The sequence below is a fragment of the Desmodus rotundus genome, chromosome 7 (assembly GCF_022682495.2).
Source record: "Desmodus rotundus isolate HL8 chromosome 7, HLdesRot8A.1, whole genome shotgun sequence".
NCBI classification, from domain to species: Eukaryota; Metazoa; Chordata; class Mammalia; order Chiroptera; family Phyllostomidae; genus Desmodus; species Desmodus rotundus.
The window spans coordinates 106,188,517-106,204,388 of NC_071393.1; the positions used below are offsets into that span (position 1 = coordinate 106,188,517).

At 34.9% G+C, this 15,872-nt stretch overlaps 1 protein-coding gene across 3 annotated transcripts in view; it reads left to right on the forward strand.

The window, feature by feature from the left end:
- Positions 1 to 15,872, forward strand: part of MNAT1 (MNAT1 component of CDK activating kinase) — a 168,035-nt gene that overhangs the window by 134,637 nt on the left and 17,526 nt on the right. Inside the window, exon 8 of one of the 3 annotated variants that reach the window (XM_045201450.2) lies at positions 8,995 to 9,059. The exons of the other annotated variants lie outside the window; for them this stretch is intronic. Within the exon in view, the coding sequence (XP_045057385.1) occupies positions 8,995 to 9,016 (22 nt within the window). The 3' untranslated portion in view covers positions 9,017 to 9,059. The remainder of the gene's footprint in view (positions 1 to 8,994; positions 9,060 to 15,872) is intronic. 3 annotated transcript variants of the gene reach the window in all.

The window sequence follows — 15,872 nt, forward strand, 5'->3', positions numbered from 1 at the left end:
GACTCACTATAAAAGAACTAATATATAGAGATACTACACCTATTTTTCTTCGTATACTTTGGGATTACTTCTTTTATTATGTGTAGATTTCTTCTCTATTCCTATTAATGATAGCTTGCATTTTAAATTTCTAAACAAACTATAGCAGTATGTTAAACTAGCCTTCTTTCTTGTTAGTATTTGCCATGTACGTGGTATTTTTGAAAATATTTTTCCATCTTTTGTGTGGCTTTATTTTATGTCACTTGTACATAGAATATGCATTGCCTTTGCTGTGTATTGGAAGGAATTTACACAATCACTTATGTGTAAATTACTAACTTATTAAAACTATAAATATAAACTGAACTACTCTTAAGCTTTTAATCTTACTTTACAGATTTTATTTATGAATCAAGTGATTTTTGTATAAAATAAGGACCATTTTTTCTTAATGTTCAATTAACTCAGAAATCAAACTTGAACTTCTAATTACAAATTTAAAAGTCTGATTCTTTAAAACACATCAAACTCTTAATAAAACGGTTTTATAAATCTAACAGAATCTTCCAAGAACTCAAGCTCTGGTAAGTGGAATAAATCTGACTTAAAAATTAAGTAAATCAAATTATCTTAAGTGGTTCAAACATTTTAAAAAGAAAATCAGTATATGCAACACAGCTCATTAATTACAGATCCTTTGTATGTATCCATGTGATTATAGTTCACACAAAAATATCACTAATATAGTTTCAATTTACTTCTCCTAAGACTAATATTCACTCACTATTCAAGGTAAGCAGAATTACTTATCTTATTAGTCCTTCTGGAACTGAGTTAATAGCTTGGGATTCTTGATTGGAGATCAGGATTTTGGAATACTTTTCATGGTGGTTATCTTTTGTTAGCTCCTTCAGATCCATTCTTCTCTCTTCTCTGCCCTGCTCTGTATCCTGGGATACTGATTTGTATGGACTGCATCAGTGGCTCCTGTGCCTTTGGTTTTCAGGTTGGAGTTGGGGTGGGCAGCGGGTAGCCTCAGTAGGAAATCAAAGAGAGGGAGGGGAGTGAGACAAAGGTACTCATTTCCATACCAGGTTGCCCTATGTTGGCTCTGTCCTTGAACAAAAAGTCACCGCTTTTCTCATGACAACCCTTTCTAAACTCTTTTTCCGGGTTTTAGAACTACGCTTGTTTTTCTTGCGTAGAATGGCAGTGTCTCTGCTGCTACCCTGGGTTACTGAACTATCCCCTTATTTCTCTACATCTTCTCTTCTATAAATAGTCCTTTTGTAAATAAACCCTCCTCAGGTTATCCCAAGTAGAGTGTGTCATCTGTTTTTAGTTGGAATCCTAACTGTTCCACAATCTAAAACCCAAGTTGGTGTAGTCAGATCTTTCCTGTTTGGTCAGTAGGGCTCTCTGAACCCATTCGTGCTTGTCACTGGGACTTAGTTATAGTGGTCAGTTTTTTTCTAGCTGTCCCGCAACTTTTTGTTGTTGTTGTTTGTCTTGCTGTTTAGTACCTTTCCCTGAGATGGTGAATCTCTTAAGCTTTACCTAAAGATTTTTTTTCATAGCCATAGTAATAACTTTTTAAAACCAATATGTAATTTCTAGTCTTATATACTGAATCCTGTATTTGGGCTGAAAATGGACTGCCATTCATTTTTTCTTTTTCTAATAATTTATTGAGGTGAAATTCATATAACAAAATTAACCATTTTATTTTCTTATTTTAAAGTAAATAATTCAGTGGTGTTTAGTACATTCAGAATGTTGTGCAATCCCCACTTCTACCTCATTCCACACATTGCCATCATTCCAAAGTAAAACTTCTTACTATTAAGAAGTTTCTCTCCATTTTCCAGTGCCCAGCCCTTAATAACCACCAGTCTGCCTTCTGTCTCTTTAGATTTATCTCTCAAACAATTTGTGACCTTTTGTGTCTCGCTTCTTACCCAAAGCATGATACTTTTGATGTTCATCCACATTGTATCAGTACTTCATTATTTTCTCTGAATAACGTATATTGCATTGTATGGATAGACCACAATTTGTATGTACATTTATTTATTGATGGACTGCCTTTTGGGTATTGTGAGAAGTGCTGCCATAAATCTGCCTGTTCATACATTTATTTCAATACATTTTACTTCTTTGGAGTATATACTGAGGAGGGAATTTCAGGGTCATGTGGTCTATTGAATTTTTTGAGGAACTACCAAAATGTTTTCCATAGCAGGTAAACAATTTTTCATTCCCATCAGCAATGTACAAGGATTCCAATCTCTCCATGTAATTGCCAGCACTTATTTTTCTTTTTAAAATTTACTATAATTATTCTAGTGACTATGTGAAATAAGAATATCATTTTAGTTTTGATTTGCATTTTCCTAGTGACTCATTATGTTAAGCATCTTTTATGTTTGCTGGCCATTTATGTCTTTTTTGGAGAAATGTCTATTCAAATTCTTTGCCCATTTTTTTATTTAGGTTGTTTGTCTTTTTGTTACTGAATTGTAAGAGTTCCTTGTATATTCTGAGCACTAGAACTTTATCAGATATGTGATAAGGAAATTTTTCTCTCATTCTCTACGTTGTCTTTCCACTTTTTTGATAATGTCCATACACAAAATGATTTAGTCTTGATGAAGTCCAGTTTATCTATTTTTTTCTTCTGTTACTTAATGGTTTTAATGTCATTTCTAAGACTCTGTTGCCAAATCCAGCGTCAGGAAGATTTACCCTCATCTTTTCTTGTAAAAGTTGAGTGGTTTTATTATATATTTAGGTTGTTGACCAGTTTGGAGTTAATTTTTATATATGGTATAAAGTAGATGTCCAAACTTATTCTTTTCCATGTGGATATCCAGTTGTCTCAGCAACATTTGTTGGAGAAACCAGTTTTTCCCTGCTGAATGATGCGACACTCTTGTAGTAAATCAGTTGGCCATAGATATATGGGTTTATTTCTGGGCTCTCAATTCTTTTGTATTGGGCTACATCTCTGTCCTTTTGCTAATACTACAATATTTTAATTACTGTGGCTTTATAGTAAGTTTTGAAATTGTGAAGTGTGAGCTTCCAACTTTGTTTTTCAAGGTTGTGACTAATTGGGGGCTCTTGCAATTTCCTGTGAATTTGAGGATTAACTTTGCCATTTCTGCAAAAAATGCTGTTGTAATTTTGATTCAGATTGCATTGAATCTGTTGATGCCTTTGGGTAGTACTGACATCTTAACAACATCAAGTCTTCTAAATCCATGAACGTGGAGTATTTATTTATTTAGTTAGTTGGTTTTTATTTTTAGGTCTTTAATTTCTCTCAGTATTTTATAGTTTTCAGTGTACAAGTCTTTCACCCCCTTGGTCAAATTTATTCCTAGGTATTTTACTCTTTTTGATGCTTATATAAATGGAATTGTTTTCTTAAATTTTGGGGGGTTATTGTTGCTAGTATATAGAAATACAGGTGGTTTCTGTGTGTTAATCTTGTACCCTGCAGCTGTGTTGCATTCATTTGTTAACTCTAGTGAGCTTTTCGTGAATTCTTTGGAATTTTCAATATATAGGATCATGTAATCTGTGAATAAAGATAGTTTTCCTTCTTCCTTTCCAATTTGGATGCCCTTAATTCCTTTTTTCTTGCCTTCCTTTTAGAACTTCCAGTACAGTGTTGAATGGCATCCTTGTCTTGTTCTTGATCTTAGGGGGAAAGCTGTTAGTCTTTTACCATTGAGTATGGCATTAGCTGTGGATTTTTGGTAAATGCCCTTAATCATGGTGAGGAAGTTCCTTTCTATTTCTAGTTCTCTGAGTGTTTTTATTATGAAAAGGTGTTGGATTTTTCCAAGTGCTTTCTCCATGTCAATTGAGTTGATCATGTGTTTTTACCCCCTTGTTCTATTAATACGTTATATTACATTGATTAATTTTCTGATGTCGAACCACCCTTGTATTCCTGGGATAGATTCCACTTGGTCATAGTATATAATCCTTTTAATATGTTGTTGAATTTGGTTTGCTTGTATTTTGTTGAGGGTTTTTATACCTTTAATGATAAGGAATATTGTTCTGTAATTTTTTTGGCTTTGATATTGGTAATACTGGCCTTAGAATGAATCAGTTAGACAGTGTCCTCCCTCCCACCACCCCCCTTCTAATTTTTGGAAGTGTTTGAAAAGGATTGGTGTTAAGTCGTCTTCAAATGTTTGGTGGACTTAACCAATAAAGCAACTTGGTTCTGCATTTTTATTTGCTAAGAGGTTTTTGATTATTATACACTCTTACTTGTTATAGGTCTGTTAAGATTTTCTGTTTCTTCTTGAATCAATTTAGATGAAGTGTGTGTTTCTAGGAATTGTCCATGTCATCTAGGTATCTAATTTGTTGGTATACAGTTGTTCACAGTTTTTAGTTATTTGTTGTCTTTTTTTAAAAGATTTTATTTATTCATTTTTAGAGAGAGGATAAGGGAGGGAGAGAGAGATGGGGAGAAACATGGATGTGCGAGAGAAATATTGACTTGGCTCCCTCTCACACACCCTCTATGAGGGCACCTGGCCCGCAACTCAGGCATGTGCCCTGGCCAGAACCTGTGACCTTTTGGTTTGTGGGACAGTGCCCAAACCACTGAGCCATACCAGTCAGGGCTTTTGTCTTTTTTTTTTTGGTCAGTCTGCTAAAGGTTTGTCAATTTTGCTAATATTTTCAAGCCACCAACTTTTTTCTCCTGACTTTTGTTTTCATTGATTTTCTTTATTCTTTTTTGTTCTCCATTTCATTTATGTTCACTCTAATCATTACTATTTGGTTCTTTTTGCTACCTTTCAGTTTAGTTTGCTCTTCTTTTTTAATGTAATCATTAAATGCTGTAAATTTCCCTCTAACTTTGGCCTTCTGTGTATCCCAAGTTTTGTGTGTTGTATTTTCATTTGCATTCATCACTTAAGTATTTTCTAATTTCCCTTTTGATACCTTTTTTGATCCATTGCTTGTTTAAGTACAGGTTGTTTGATTTCTATATACTCATACATTTTCTAGTTTCCTTCTTTTATTGATTTCTAGCTTCATTTCATTGTGATCAGAGAGGATGCTTTGTATGATTTCAGTGTTAAGGCTTGTTTTGTGGCCTAACTTATGTACTGTCGTAGAAAGTGTTCTACATGCATTAAAAAAAATCGTATATTCTCTCCCTAGCATTTCCTCCCAGGCTTTAGGCAATCTACTGTAAGTCTCAACTGTATTGGGTTGGCCAAAAAGTTCATTTGTTTTTTTTTCTGTGAGATGGCTCTAGTAGTGCCTAGTTGTCTTTAATTTCCTTTGAACAATTTTGCTAGATTGTATTATGACAGCTGTCATATCAGTGTGCATTTTAAAAAACTTAGCCCTGGTTGTTGTGGCTTAGTGGATTGAGTGCTGGCCTTTGAAACAAAGTTGCTGGTTCAATTCCCAGTCAGGACACATGCCTGGGTTGTGGGCCCAGTCCCCAATGGGAGGCACTCGAGAGGCAACCACACATTGGTGTTTCTCTCCGTCTCTTTCTCCCTCCCTTCCCCTTTCTCTAAAAGTAAATAAATAAAATTAAAAAGAAAAATATGAATCATTGAAAACCATTAAGTAGAGATAAGTTAAACTGGGAGCTCTGAGTCTATTCTCTGTTCTACATATTTTGTCAGCAAATTGCGGTTACAGCAGAACATGCATTTGTTTTGCATCACTGCAGACTAAAATACTTGCTCTTCAGCAAAGAAAGAAAAGGAAGCAAACTATGGAGAGACACATTATCAAACTTCTTTCAATCTTTTGTAATCAAATCTGAGTTTAAAGATTGCCAACTACCTAGAGTATTAAAGCACAAATTGATTAAAAAGCTGCACTCAGTTTTCTGCGTTTTAGAGATCATTCTTAATCATCTGTTTTCTTTATACTTTGCTATTTTTAAAACATTAAATGTGAAATCTTTACTTTCTTGTTTAGGTAGTATCTAAAACATTTGCCCCAAATAGCCAATGCGTGACCATATTTTAAGTTCACAGGATATATTGGTTTATACAAGCTTAAAAGCTGATTTCCTCTTAATGCCTTAAAAATTACAAAATTTCGTAAGAGTTACAAAACTACAAATTGTCCAAGTTCTGGTAAGCCAGGCACTTCAATTTTGGTTTCTAGAACTAATAATTTTCTATGAGAAATTATCTCTGGTTTTCTGGCTAGTACTGAGAACCATTTTATTGTCTTAACTATTCATAGAAAAATAAATATTGAGAACTCAGGAAGTTTTCATGCAAACATAGCTATTAAAGAGTGTTAAATCTTTGTTCACTGTGAGGAAATAAATGTTTAGAAAATTCTTACTGTAAATATGATTATAACAGTTTCCCAAAGCCAGTAAAGTAATTATTTGGTCAGCAAAAGAAAAATTCAGTCAGTGCAATTAAGCAGCTAATGTGAAGACATTAATCAGAATTGCAAAGCTACTAAGTACCACTTACTATCATCAAGTAGGCTCAAGTGCTTTACGCCCATCAAGTCACAGCAGTGTGCTTTCCTGTTCAAGGTAAACTTCTTTAGGAGTAAGGAGTTTTCCAAAACTATAGCCTCCTGCTGTGTTCGGAAGTGTTTTCTTGAGACACAGGTAGCATTTCCTTTAGAAAAAAACAAACAAACTTATCTCTGAGTCTGTAATATGTCATGAAAAAAAAAACCAAACCCTTATTTAAAAAAGGAGTCAGGTACTTTGGCCTCTATCCAGAACTCTTTGCCAGGAAAAAGAGAGAGGATCTCTGTGTGAAGGAATTGTAGTGTTACATATATTCTTTGTTTTTATTTGGAGTAAATTTGAATTCAAAATAGATTTCTTACAATAAACACTTTACAATATGCACCCAGACCTGAGTGAGGCTGAATAAATCTTTGGTCATCCTTCTCTGTAACCACAAGACAAGAAAGACATAAGCCATTGGGGTACTTTCTAAAATTCCTTTATAGTCACATACTTATTTTTTATGGATCAAGATCACATGATTAATTTTAGTGTTTTAATTATATTGTGTTAGTATATGACATTTACATACAATGTAATTGGGAATATTTGTTAAATATATGAATTATTATATGGGTTCTGCTGAGTACAGCTGGAGAAAATCATAGAATTGTAGATTTGGTGCCACTCAGCAATCATTTTGCACAAACCCATGGTTGGTTTCTCTCTCTTCCCACAATGGCTTTCCTAGATCACCCCTCTCCCAAATCTCTCACTCCCACATTCCTTCTTTCAGACTCAGCAGCTAATCTTTTAACCCACGACAGAGGAAATAGAAGTATGAATGTATCCCCTCAAAAGCCACTCCCAACTATAGACTTGTCTATGTTTGCACACATTGTTAACACCCTCTGTCCATCCGTAGATGTACAGGGGCCTGTCCTGTATCTGGAACTAGTCTTGCCATTTGTGTTCTGTGGTCTACTTTGACCTTCCACTCGGGGGTATAACACCATCAGATTGGTCTCCACCCCTTTTTCCAATCTTCTCTTCTCTGTTAGATCTTTAGTTTACCACATGAACATACTCAAATTTCCATCTTGAAACAACTTCTTTCATCAATCCTTAATCTCCCCTCGAAATACTGCCCTTTCTCCCGTATTCATCAAACTTTCGAAAGAAGTTTTATGCTTGCTATCTCCACTGACTTATTTCTGATTTATTCCAGACCTAGTCTATTTTGGCTTTTACTTAGAATATGATTTTGCTAATTCACCGTTGACTTCCTACTTTAAAAATTTGGTGGGTTATCTTGTAGTCCTTGTTTTATTTTTCTCTCTGTGACCACTTTTTTTTCCTCAAGCTGTGTCTTTCCTCTGCTTTGTGACATTAGTTTTCTTTCATTCTCTCTGACCTCTGCTTCTAAATCTTCTTTGACTAACTCCCTCTGGTAAAGTTGTTATCACGCCTGGCTTTTGATCTTCTGGTTTCACTCGCTATTGAGTACTTACTATGAGCTAGCTCTGTCCTAGGCACTTGTCCTACACGTTGGCTGACAATTTATAACAACTCTGAACAGTCATGTGACTTGCCTGAGTTCATTGCAAAGGGAGTGGTCAGGATTTAACACCATATCTGTTTGATCCCATAGCTATATTTTAATACTTTTCAAACTTTTAAAAGGGACAGAATAGTATTTTTTAAAAATGTGACTAGAACCCCAAAGGATGAAAGCATAACTACTCTGTTACAGAGGGGGTGACAGATCCAGCCTGGCCCTCCTCTGCATTCTGCCCTCACGACGCCCTACAGCCATTTGCTTAGAACCCAAGGGCTCTGCGAAAGCCAGTTGAAAAGGTAGAGTGATTTATATTAAATCCCAGGCCTGTTTGTTTTAAACCCAGATTTCCAGCTGGATCCTGGGAATTTCTATTTTTCTTCCTTTGTGTCTGACAAGTATGTTATGTTCTAAATGGAACTATCTTCTTTGTGGAAACTATTCTAACTATTGTATATTCTGTTGTGATGAAACTTCCTAGCCCAGCCAGTCTTCTGTGTCTGAGACTTGGGGGTTGTTAAAGAATTTTTTTCTTGCTGCTGTTTCTATTATAATTAGATAATTAAGCTCCTTAGGGTCGTAATCCCTAGAGGTGCTCACCATCATTTGCTTTGCCTCCTTTTTTACCCTTTCCTTCTCTAATCTGTCTTTCATACACAGATTTCTAAAAATTAGGTCAGATTGCATCATTTACCCACTAACATTTTTAATGAGTCCCCATTATCTATTAAAAAATATTTAAGGCATACAGGGCCCTTCAAATTTGACACTCAGGCCTCTAGACATTTTGTATACTTTTCCCCTTTCTAGAATACCCTTCTTGCCTCTTTATCTGCCAAATTATTATTCTCCCTTCATAAATCAACTTATGCACTATGTTTTCTGCAAACACTCTCATTCATGACTTCTCCAAGTGGCCAGTCCTCCTATGTTTTAAAATTGTTTATGTTCATATCTTTCTTTACAATAGACTTCGAGTTCCTTGGGAATGAGGACCATCTTCTCATCTGGTACCTAGCACAATACTGTTTCATAGTAAGTGTTTAATATATGTTCATTGAATGAATAGATTCTTCCCAAGAAGATAAAAAATTTTAACCTATCTTGGTTTCAGCTTCTTTATCTATTTATAAGGTAATGGGATAAAATTATTTCTTTTTCTTCTTAAAGAAGTCCCTTTAACATTTCTTGTAATACTGGTATGATGGTGATGAACTCCTTTAGATTTCTCTTGTCGAGGAAGCTCTTTATTTCTCCTTAGATTTTAAATGATAGGTTTGCAAAAGTAATCTTGGTTGTAGGTCCTCGATTTTCATCACTTTGAATATTTCGTGCCAGTCCTTTCTGTCCTCAAAAGTTTCTATTGAGAGATCAGCTGACAGTCTATGGGAAGCTCACCTATAGGTAAGCAGCTACCTTTGTCTTAGTCCTTTTTAACATTCTCTCTTTACCTTTAACCTTTGTTCTATCTATCTATCTATCTATCTATCTATCTATCTATCTATCTATCATCTATATCTTATTCTTATTTTTAATTGAATTTATTGGAGTGACATTGGTTAGTATAATATATAGGTTTCAGGTGTACAGTTCTATAATATATCATCTGTATATTGTATTATGTTCACCACCCCAAGTCAAGTCTCCTTCCATCACCGTTTATCCCCTTTATATCCTCTTCTACCACCCCACAGTCCCCACTTCCTCTAGTAATCACCATATTGTTCACTGTGTCTATAGTATATTTTTTGTTTTTTGCTTAATTCCTTTACCTTTTTCATGCAGCCCTGCAATGCCCTACTCCTCTGACAGCTATTAGTCTGTTCTCTGTATCTATGAGTCTGTTTCTGTTTTGTCTGTTTATTTTGTTCATTAGATCTTACATCTGAGTGAGATCATATGGTACTTGTTTTTCTCTGACTGGCTTATTTCACATAGCATAATGCCCTTTAGGTCCATCCACGATGTCACAGAGGATAAGATTTCCTTCTTTTTTATGGCAGAGTAGTATTCCATTGTGTAAATGCACCACAGCTTTTTTATCCACTCATTTACTGATGGACATTTGGGTTGCTTCCATTTCTGGGCTATTGTAAATAATGCTGCATTGAGCATAGGGGTGCATATATTCTTTTGAATTAGTGTTTCTAAGAAATGGAATCTCTGGGTTGGTTATTAGGCAGTTCCATTTTTAGTATTTTATGGAACTTCCATACTGTCTCTGCACAGTGGCTATACCAATCCCATTCCCACCAACAGTGCACATGGGTTCCCTTTTCTCCACACCCTCGCCAACACTTGTTTGTTGTTTTATTGTTGATAGCCATTCTTACAGGCGTGAGGTGATATCTCATTGAGTTTTTATTTTGAAATTCTCTGATGATTAGTGATATTGAGCATCTTTCCATATGTCTAATGGCCATGTGTATGTCCTCTTTGGAGAAGTGTCTATTCAGGTCCATTGTTCATTTTTTAAAAAATTAGATTGTTTGGTTTTTTGGTGTTGAATAAGTTCTTTATAAATTTTGGATATTAATTCCTTATCGATATATCATAGGTAAATATGTTCTCTCATTCAGTGGGTTGTATTTTCATTTTGTTGATGGTTTCCTTTGCTGTACAAGACCTTTTTTGTTTGATGTAGTCCAATTTGTTTATTTTTTCCTTTGTTTCCCTTGCCTGAGGAGATATAGCAGAAAAGATATTGCTATGAAAGATGTCTGAGATTTTACTGCCTCTATCTTCTCCTAGGAATTTTATGGTTTTTAGTCTTACAGTTAAGTCTTTAATCCATTTTGAGTTTATTCTTGTGTATGGTGTGAGAAGGTGGTCTAGTTTTTATTCATTCATTCATTCATTCATTTTTCCATCTATCTGTCCAATTTTCTCAGTACCATTTATTGAATAGATTGTCTTTACCACATTGGATGCTTTTGGCTCCTTTGTCAAATAGTAGTTGACCGTAAGGCATGGGTTTATTTCTGGGCTATCTGTTCTAGTCCATTTCTCTGTATTTCTGTTTTTATACCAGAACCATGATACTTTTCTAAAATCCTCACCCGAGGATATGTTTACTGATTTAGAGAGAGAGGACAGGATGGGGGAGAGAGAGAGACAGATAGGCAGACAGATAGACAGACATTGATGTGAGAGAGAAACATCAATTGGTGGCCTTCCCGAATGTGCCCCAACTGGGGATCGAACCTGCAACCTAGGTATGTGCTCTGACTGAGTGTGAGCCCACAACCTTTTGATGTAGAGGATGATGCTCCAATGAACTGAGCCACTCACTTCAAGCAGTACCATGCTGTTTTAATTACTATGGCCTTATAGTATAGTTTGATATCAGGTAGCATGATTCTTCCAACTATGTTCTTTTTTCTCAAGATTGCAGTGACTATTTGGGGTCTTTTGTGGTTCCATATACATTTTTGGAATATTCTAGTTCTGTGAAATATGCTATTGGTATCTTATTAGGAATTGCATGGAATCTATAGACTGATTTGGGTAGTATGGACATTTTAATGATGTTAATTCATCCTATCCATGAACACAGTGTATGCTTGATTTCTTTCTTCAGGGTCTTACAGTTTTCTGAGTATAGGTCTTTTACATACTTGGTTAAATTTATTTCTACATATTTTATTATTTTTCTGATCTAATTGTAAATGGGATTGTTTTCTTAGTTTCCCTTTCTGATAGCTCATTATTGGTGTATAAAAGTGCTACTGATTTCTGGATATTTATTTTGTATCCTGCTACTTTCCTGAATTCATTTATCAGTTCTAATAGTTTTTTTGGTGGAATTTTTGGGATTCTTTACGCACAGTATTACATATGTCATCTTCAAATAATGACAGTTTACTTTGGATGCCTTTTATTTCTTGTCTCATAGCCATGGCTAGGACTTCCAGTACTGTGGTGAATAAGAGTTGTGAAAGTGGACATCCCTGTCTTGTTCCCCATCTTAAGGAAAACTCTCGTATTTTTTGCCCATTGATTATGATGTTGGCAGTGGGTTTGTTACATATGGCCTTTATTATATTGAGGTGTGTTCTTTCCAGTACCACTTTGCTGAGAGTATTTTATCATAAATCGGTGCTTGGTTTATCAAATGCTTTTTTTGCATCTATTGATATGATCATGTGGTTTTTATCCTTCATTGTGTTTATTTGGTGTATCATGTTTATTGATTTGCAGATATGGTACCAACCTTCCATCCTGGAATAAACCCCACTTGATCATGGTGTATCATCTTCTCACTGTACTGCTGGATCCACTTTGCTAATATTTTGTTGAGGATTTTAGCATCTATTAATATACTCACCAGGGATATTGGCCTATAATTTTCTTTCTTTGTAGTATCTTTATTTGGTTTTGGAAATAGGATAATGCTGGCCTCATAAAATGAGCTGAGAGTGTTCCCTCCTCTTGCATTTTTTGGCATAGTGTGAGAAAGTTAGGTGTTAGTTCTTCTTTGAATGTTTGGTAAAGTTCACCTGTCAAGCCATCCAGTCCAGGGCTTTTGTTTGTTGGGAGTTTTGTGATTATTGCTTCAACTTCTTAGTTATAATATGTCTATTCACATTCTCTGACTCTTCCTGATTCAGTTTTGGGAGATTATATGTTTCTAGGGATCCCTTTAATCCAGATTGCCTAATTTGTTGGCATATAATTGTTCTAATATTTGCCATTTTAATTATGATGTGTCTTGGTGAGGGCCTGGGATAAGATTTCATTATAATGTTCTTTTCAGTTTTAGGATTTTAAGTTACTTCCCTTATTGTACTGTGTATACTGACTGCCTTTACCTACTAGTCTTTTCATTTATTTTACATTTAAAATTTATTTTTAGTAACCACATGTATGATTAATCTGAAGTGTTCTTTTCAAGGATGGGATTTATTTCTCTAGTATATATGTGATGTCATTTCAAATAAAATCCTATCTTTAGTTCCTTAAAAAAAATTTTCACAAATGGAGGCCAATTAGGAACAAAATTTATCAGAATAATCTTAGTTTGGATTTTGTTTCTTATTTTTACTTTTGTTGACCTATAAGGGCAGATTCACTCCAAACTATGATTTTGAAATGCGGAAACTGTATGGCTTATTTTATGAACTTGGTATGACAGGTGGAAATAATTTTTCTCCCAAAAGGTACTATTCAAGAAAACAGTAAGGTAATTTCCCCCCTTTACTTTATCCTTTTAAAGTAATAAAATAAGAAATTTAGGTTTAAAGTAAACTTTTAAAAAAATTAAATTAAATTTTTAAAATTTAACAACTTTCAAAGGGTTGTATGTAAATGATTAGAATGTGTTTTCAATTAAAGTATTATTCCAGCATATGCAGAGTCATAATGCATTGCCAAAAAACTGTAGTCTGGAAGCAAACCAGAATACTGAAAATAATGCTATAATTTTTTAAATAAGAGGAAAATATGTTTTTACACATGAAGTTTTTGGTTCAAGTGGTGTGTAACCAACTAACTGACTTGTCTGTTAAAGCATTCTGTCCCAGAAAAGCTTCATTTTTGATAAAATTGATCGCATTAGCACATTACATACGATAATGGGCATAGATTTATTTTTTTCTCCCCAAAGTGATGCTGTGGTTTTGCTTTTGGAAGAGAGTGCAAGTTTTCTGTGGCTTAAGTATTAAAAATGCTTCTTAAAAACTTGAAATTGTTATGCATTAAACCAGAACTCTTGGAGATTTTATTGCTTATAGTCACTCATTCCCTTTAGTAGATATTTTATGAACTTGTTTCCACTTGCTGGAAAAATAGAATTTTCCATAATTAAGAGAAAACATCAGTTATTTTATCCACTTGGCTTTGTCTTTGCTTGTTATTGTTTGCTTTAGAGATTTATATAAGTTATTGACATGATTCAGATTCCAGTGTGTGAAATAGACCTTTTGAGAAGGTGCTTTGAATGGAAAAATAAATATCTTACAAAATATCTAGCTTTGGGTGTGTTCACTTCTATTTGAATTTCTTGTTTTTCTTTGCATTCACACTTGTATTCCAATGTAGAGTGTATATTTCAGTGTAAAGTGGGTTCAGCTTGTAAGACAGGATGGTAAAATATCAAAGAATTTTTAAATACATCTATTAAGGAAAATGCCAATATTTAGAATTTAAATAAAGTTATTTTACACTCTACATTATACCCCATCTCTCCGTCATTTTTATAGGCATCTTCTAATTTGCAGGAAACTTTCCTGTCCGCAGTGGCTGATGTACAACTTGTATTCCACAGAGTCCTCTGCCACCTTCCTTCACAGCTTCGTATTTTGTGGTGATAATTCTTCATATCCTCTGTGTTTTTATTTGCCATCTTTATCATGGCCATGCTTTAGATCTCTATCTTAATCACCTAGAATCTTGATTTACTTTTAAAATTCTATATTCTCTGCATATAAGTTAGGATGATTTATTTTTTTTAAAAATGATGGCTGTTTAGTGAGTCAATATTTATCTTGCTGTCAAGAAACTTATGTGACAGGGAATGGGTAATGTTTATAAATAGCCATGGTACTTACAAGAGAAGTAGGGATAAAGTACTGTGCAAATTTAGAGGAGGAAAGAAATAATTCTACCTGGGCAATCCACAGGTGGTGGCATCTAAAATACTGTTAAATATTTTAACAGAGAGAAATGCAAGAAGTAATATGAAAAAGAAACGTTATAATTCTGCCACTCAGAATTAATAAATGTTGTTTTCAAAAGTCTAGAGGTAACATATCTCTTCCAAACAAAACAAAGGCTGTCGAGTGCTTAATGTTAGACTACCCCCTCCTATTTTTCTTGCTGTCTTTGTTATCAGTGTATGGTGGTGGTGGTAGTGGTGTTTTTGGTTCATCTTTGCTTCATGTATCCTTTTCTTCCATTGGGATTTTACCTCCTTGTTGCTGAAATATCTTCTTTAGTGAGTCTTTCATATTTTCTATGTTTTAGTGCTGCTAAATTCTTCATGTTTTTCTTCACATATGAGGTCTGTCCAGAAAGAATCCAGCCACTGTCATTATCACATGAACAGTTTACACACCATTGATGTAACCTGGCAGCCAAGGAGAGCGGACTGAAATGCACATGTGTGAACAATGGCAACTTCACTGTACCAGGCAGTGAGGGCGTTAGACACTTTGAGTGAGCACGTGTACTGTGGGGCTGGGGCATTCAAAATGACTGAGTAAGTAGAGCAATGAATGAATCTGCATCAAATTTTGCGTTAAACTTGAACGTACCTCCACAGAAACTATTCGGATGATTCAGGAGGCTGCAGCTATGAGCAACTGGTGACTGACAGCTTCATCACAGCAACACACCTGCTCATGCATCACATCTCATGCAGAGTTTTTTAGTGAAACATCAAATCACCCAGGTGACTCAGCCCCCCTACAGCCCAGACTTGGCACCCTGCAACTTCTGACTTTTCCCAAAACTGAAATCACTTTGAAAGGGAAGGGATTTGAGACCATTGCTGAGATTTAGGAAAATATGATGGGGCAGCTGATGGCAGTTGAGAGAACTGTGTGAGGTCCCAAGGTGCCTACTTTGAAGGGGACTCAGGTGTCATTGCCCTGTGTATAGTGTTTCTTGGATCTTGTATCTTCTTCAATAAATGTCTCTATTTTTCATATTACATGGCTGGATACCTTCTGGACAGACCTCGTATATCTTCTAATTCACTAATTTTAGACAAGATTGGGTGCTTTCAGGTTGGTATGGCCATAGTCTAAATCACTAATTTCAACTGCTTAACCTGTTAATTGGGATTTTTATTCCCAGAATCTCTGTTTGATTTATTTTAAAAGGAAAATGCCTGTGTTATTCATACTG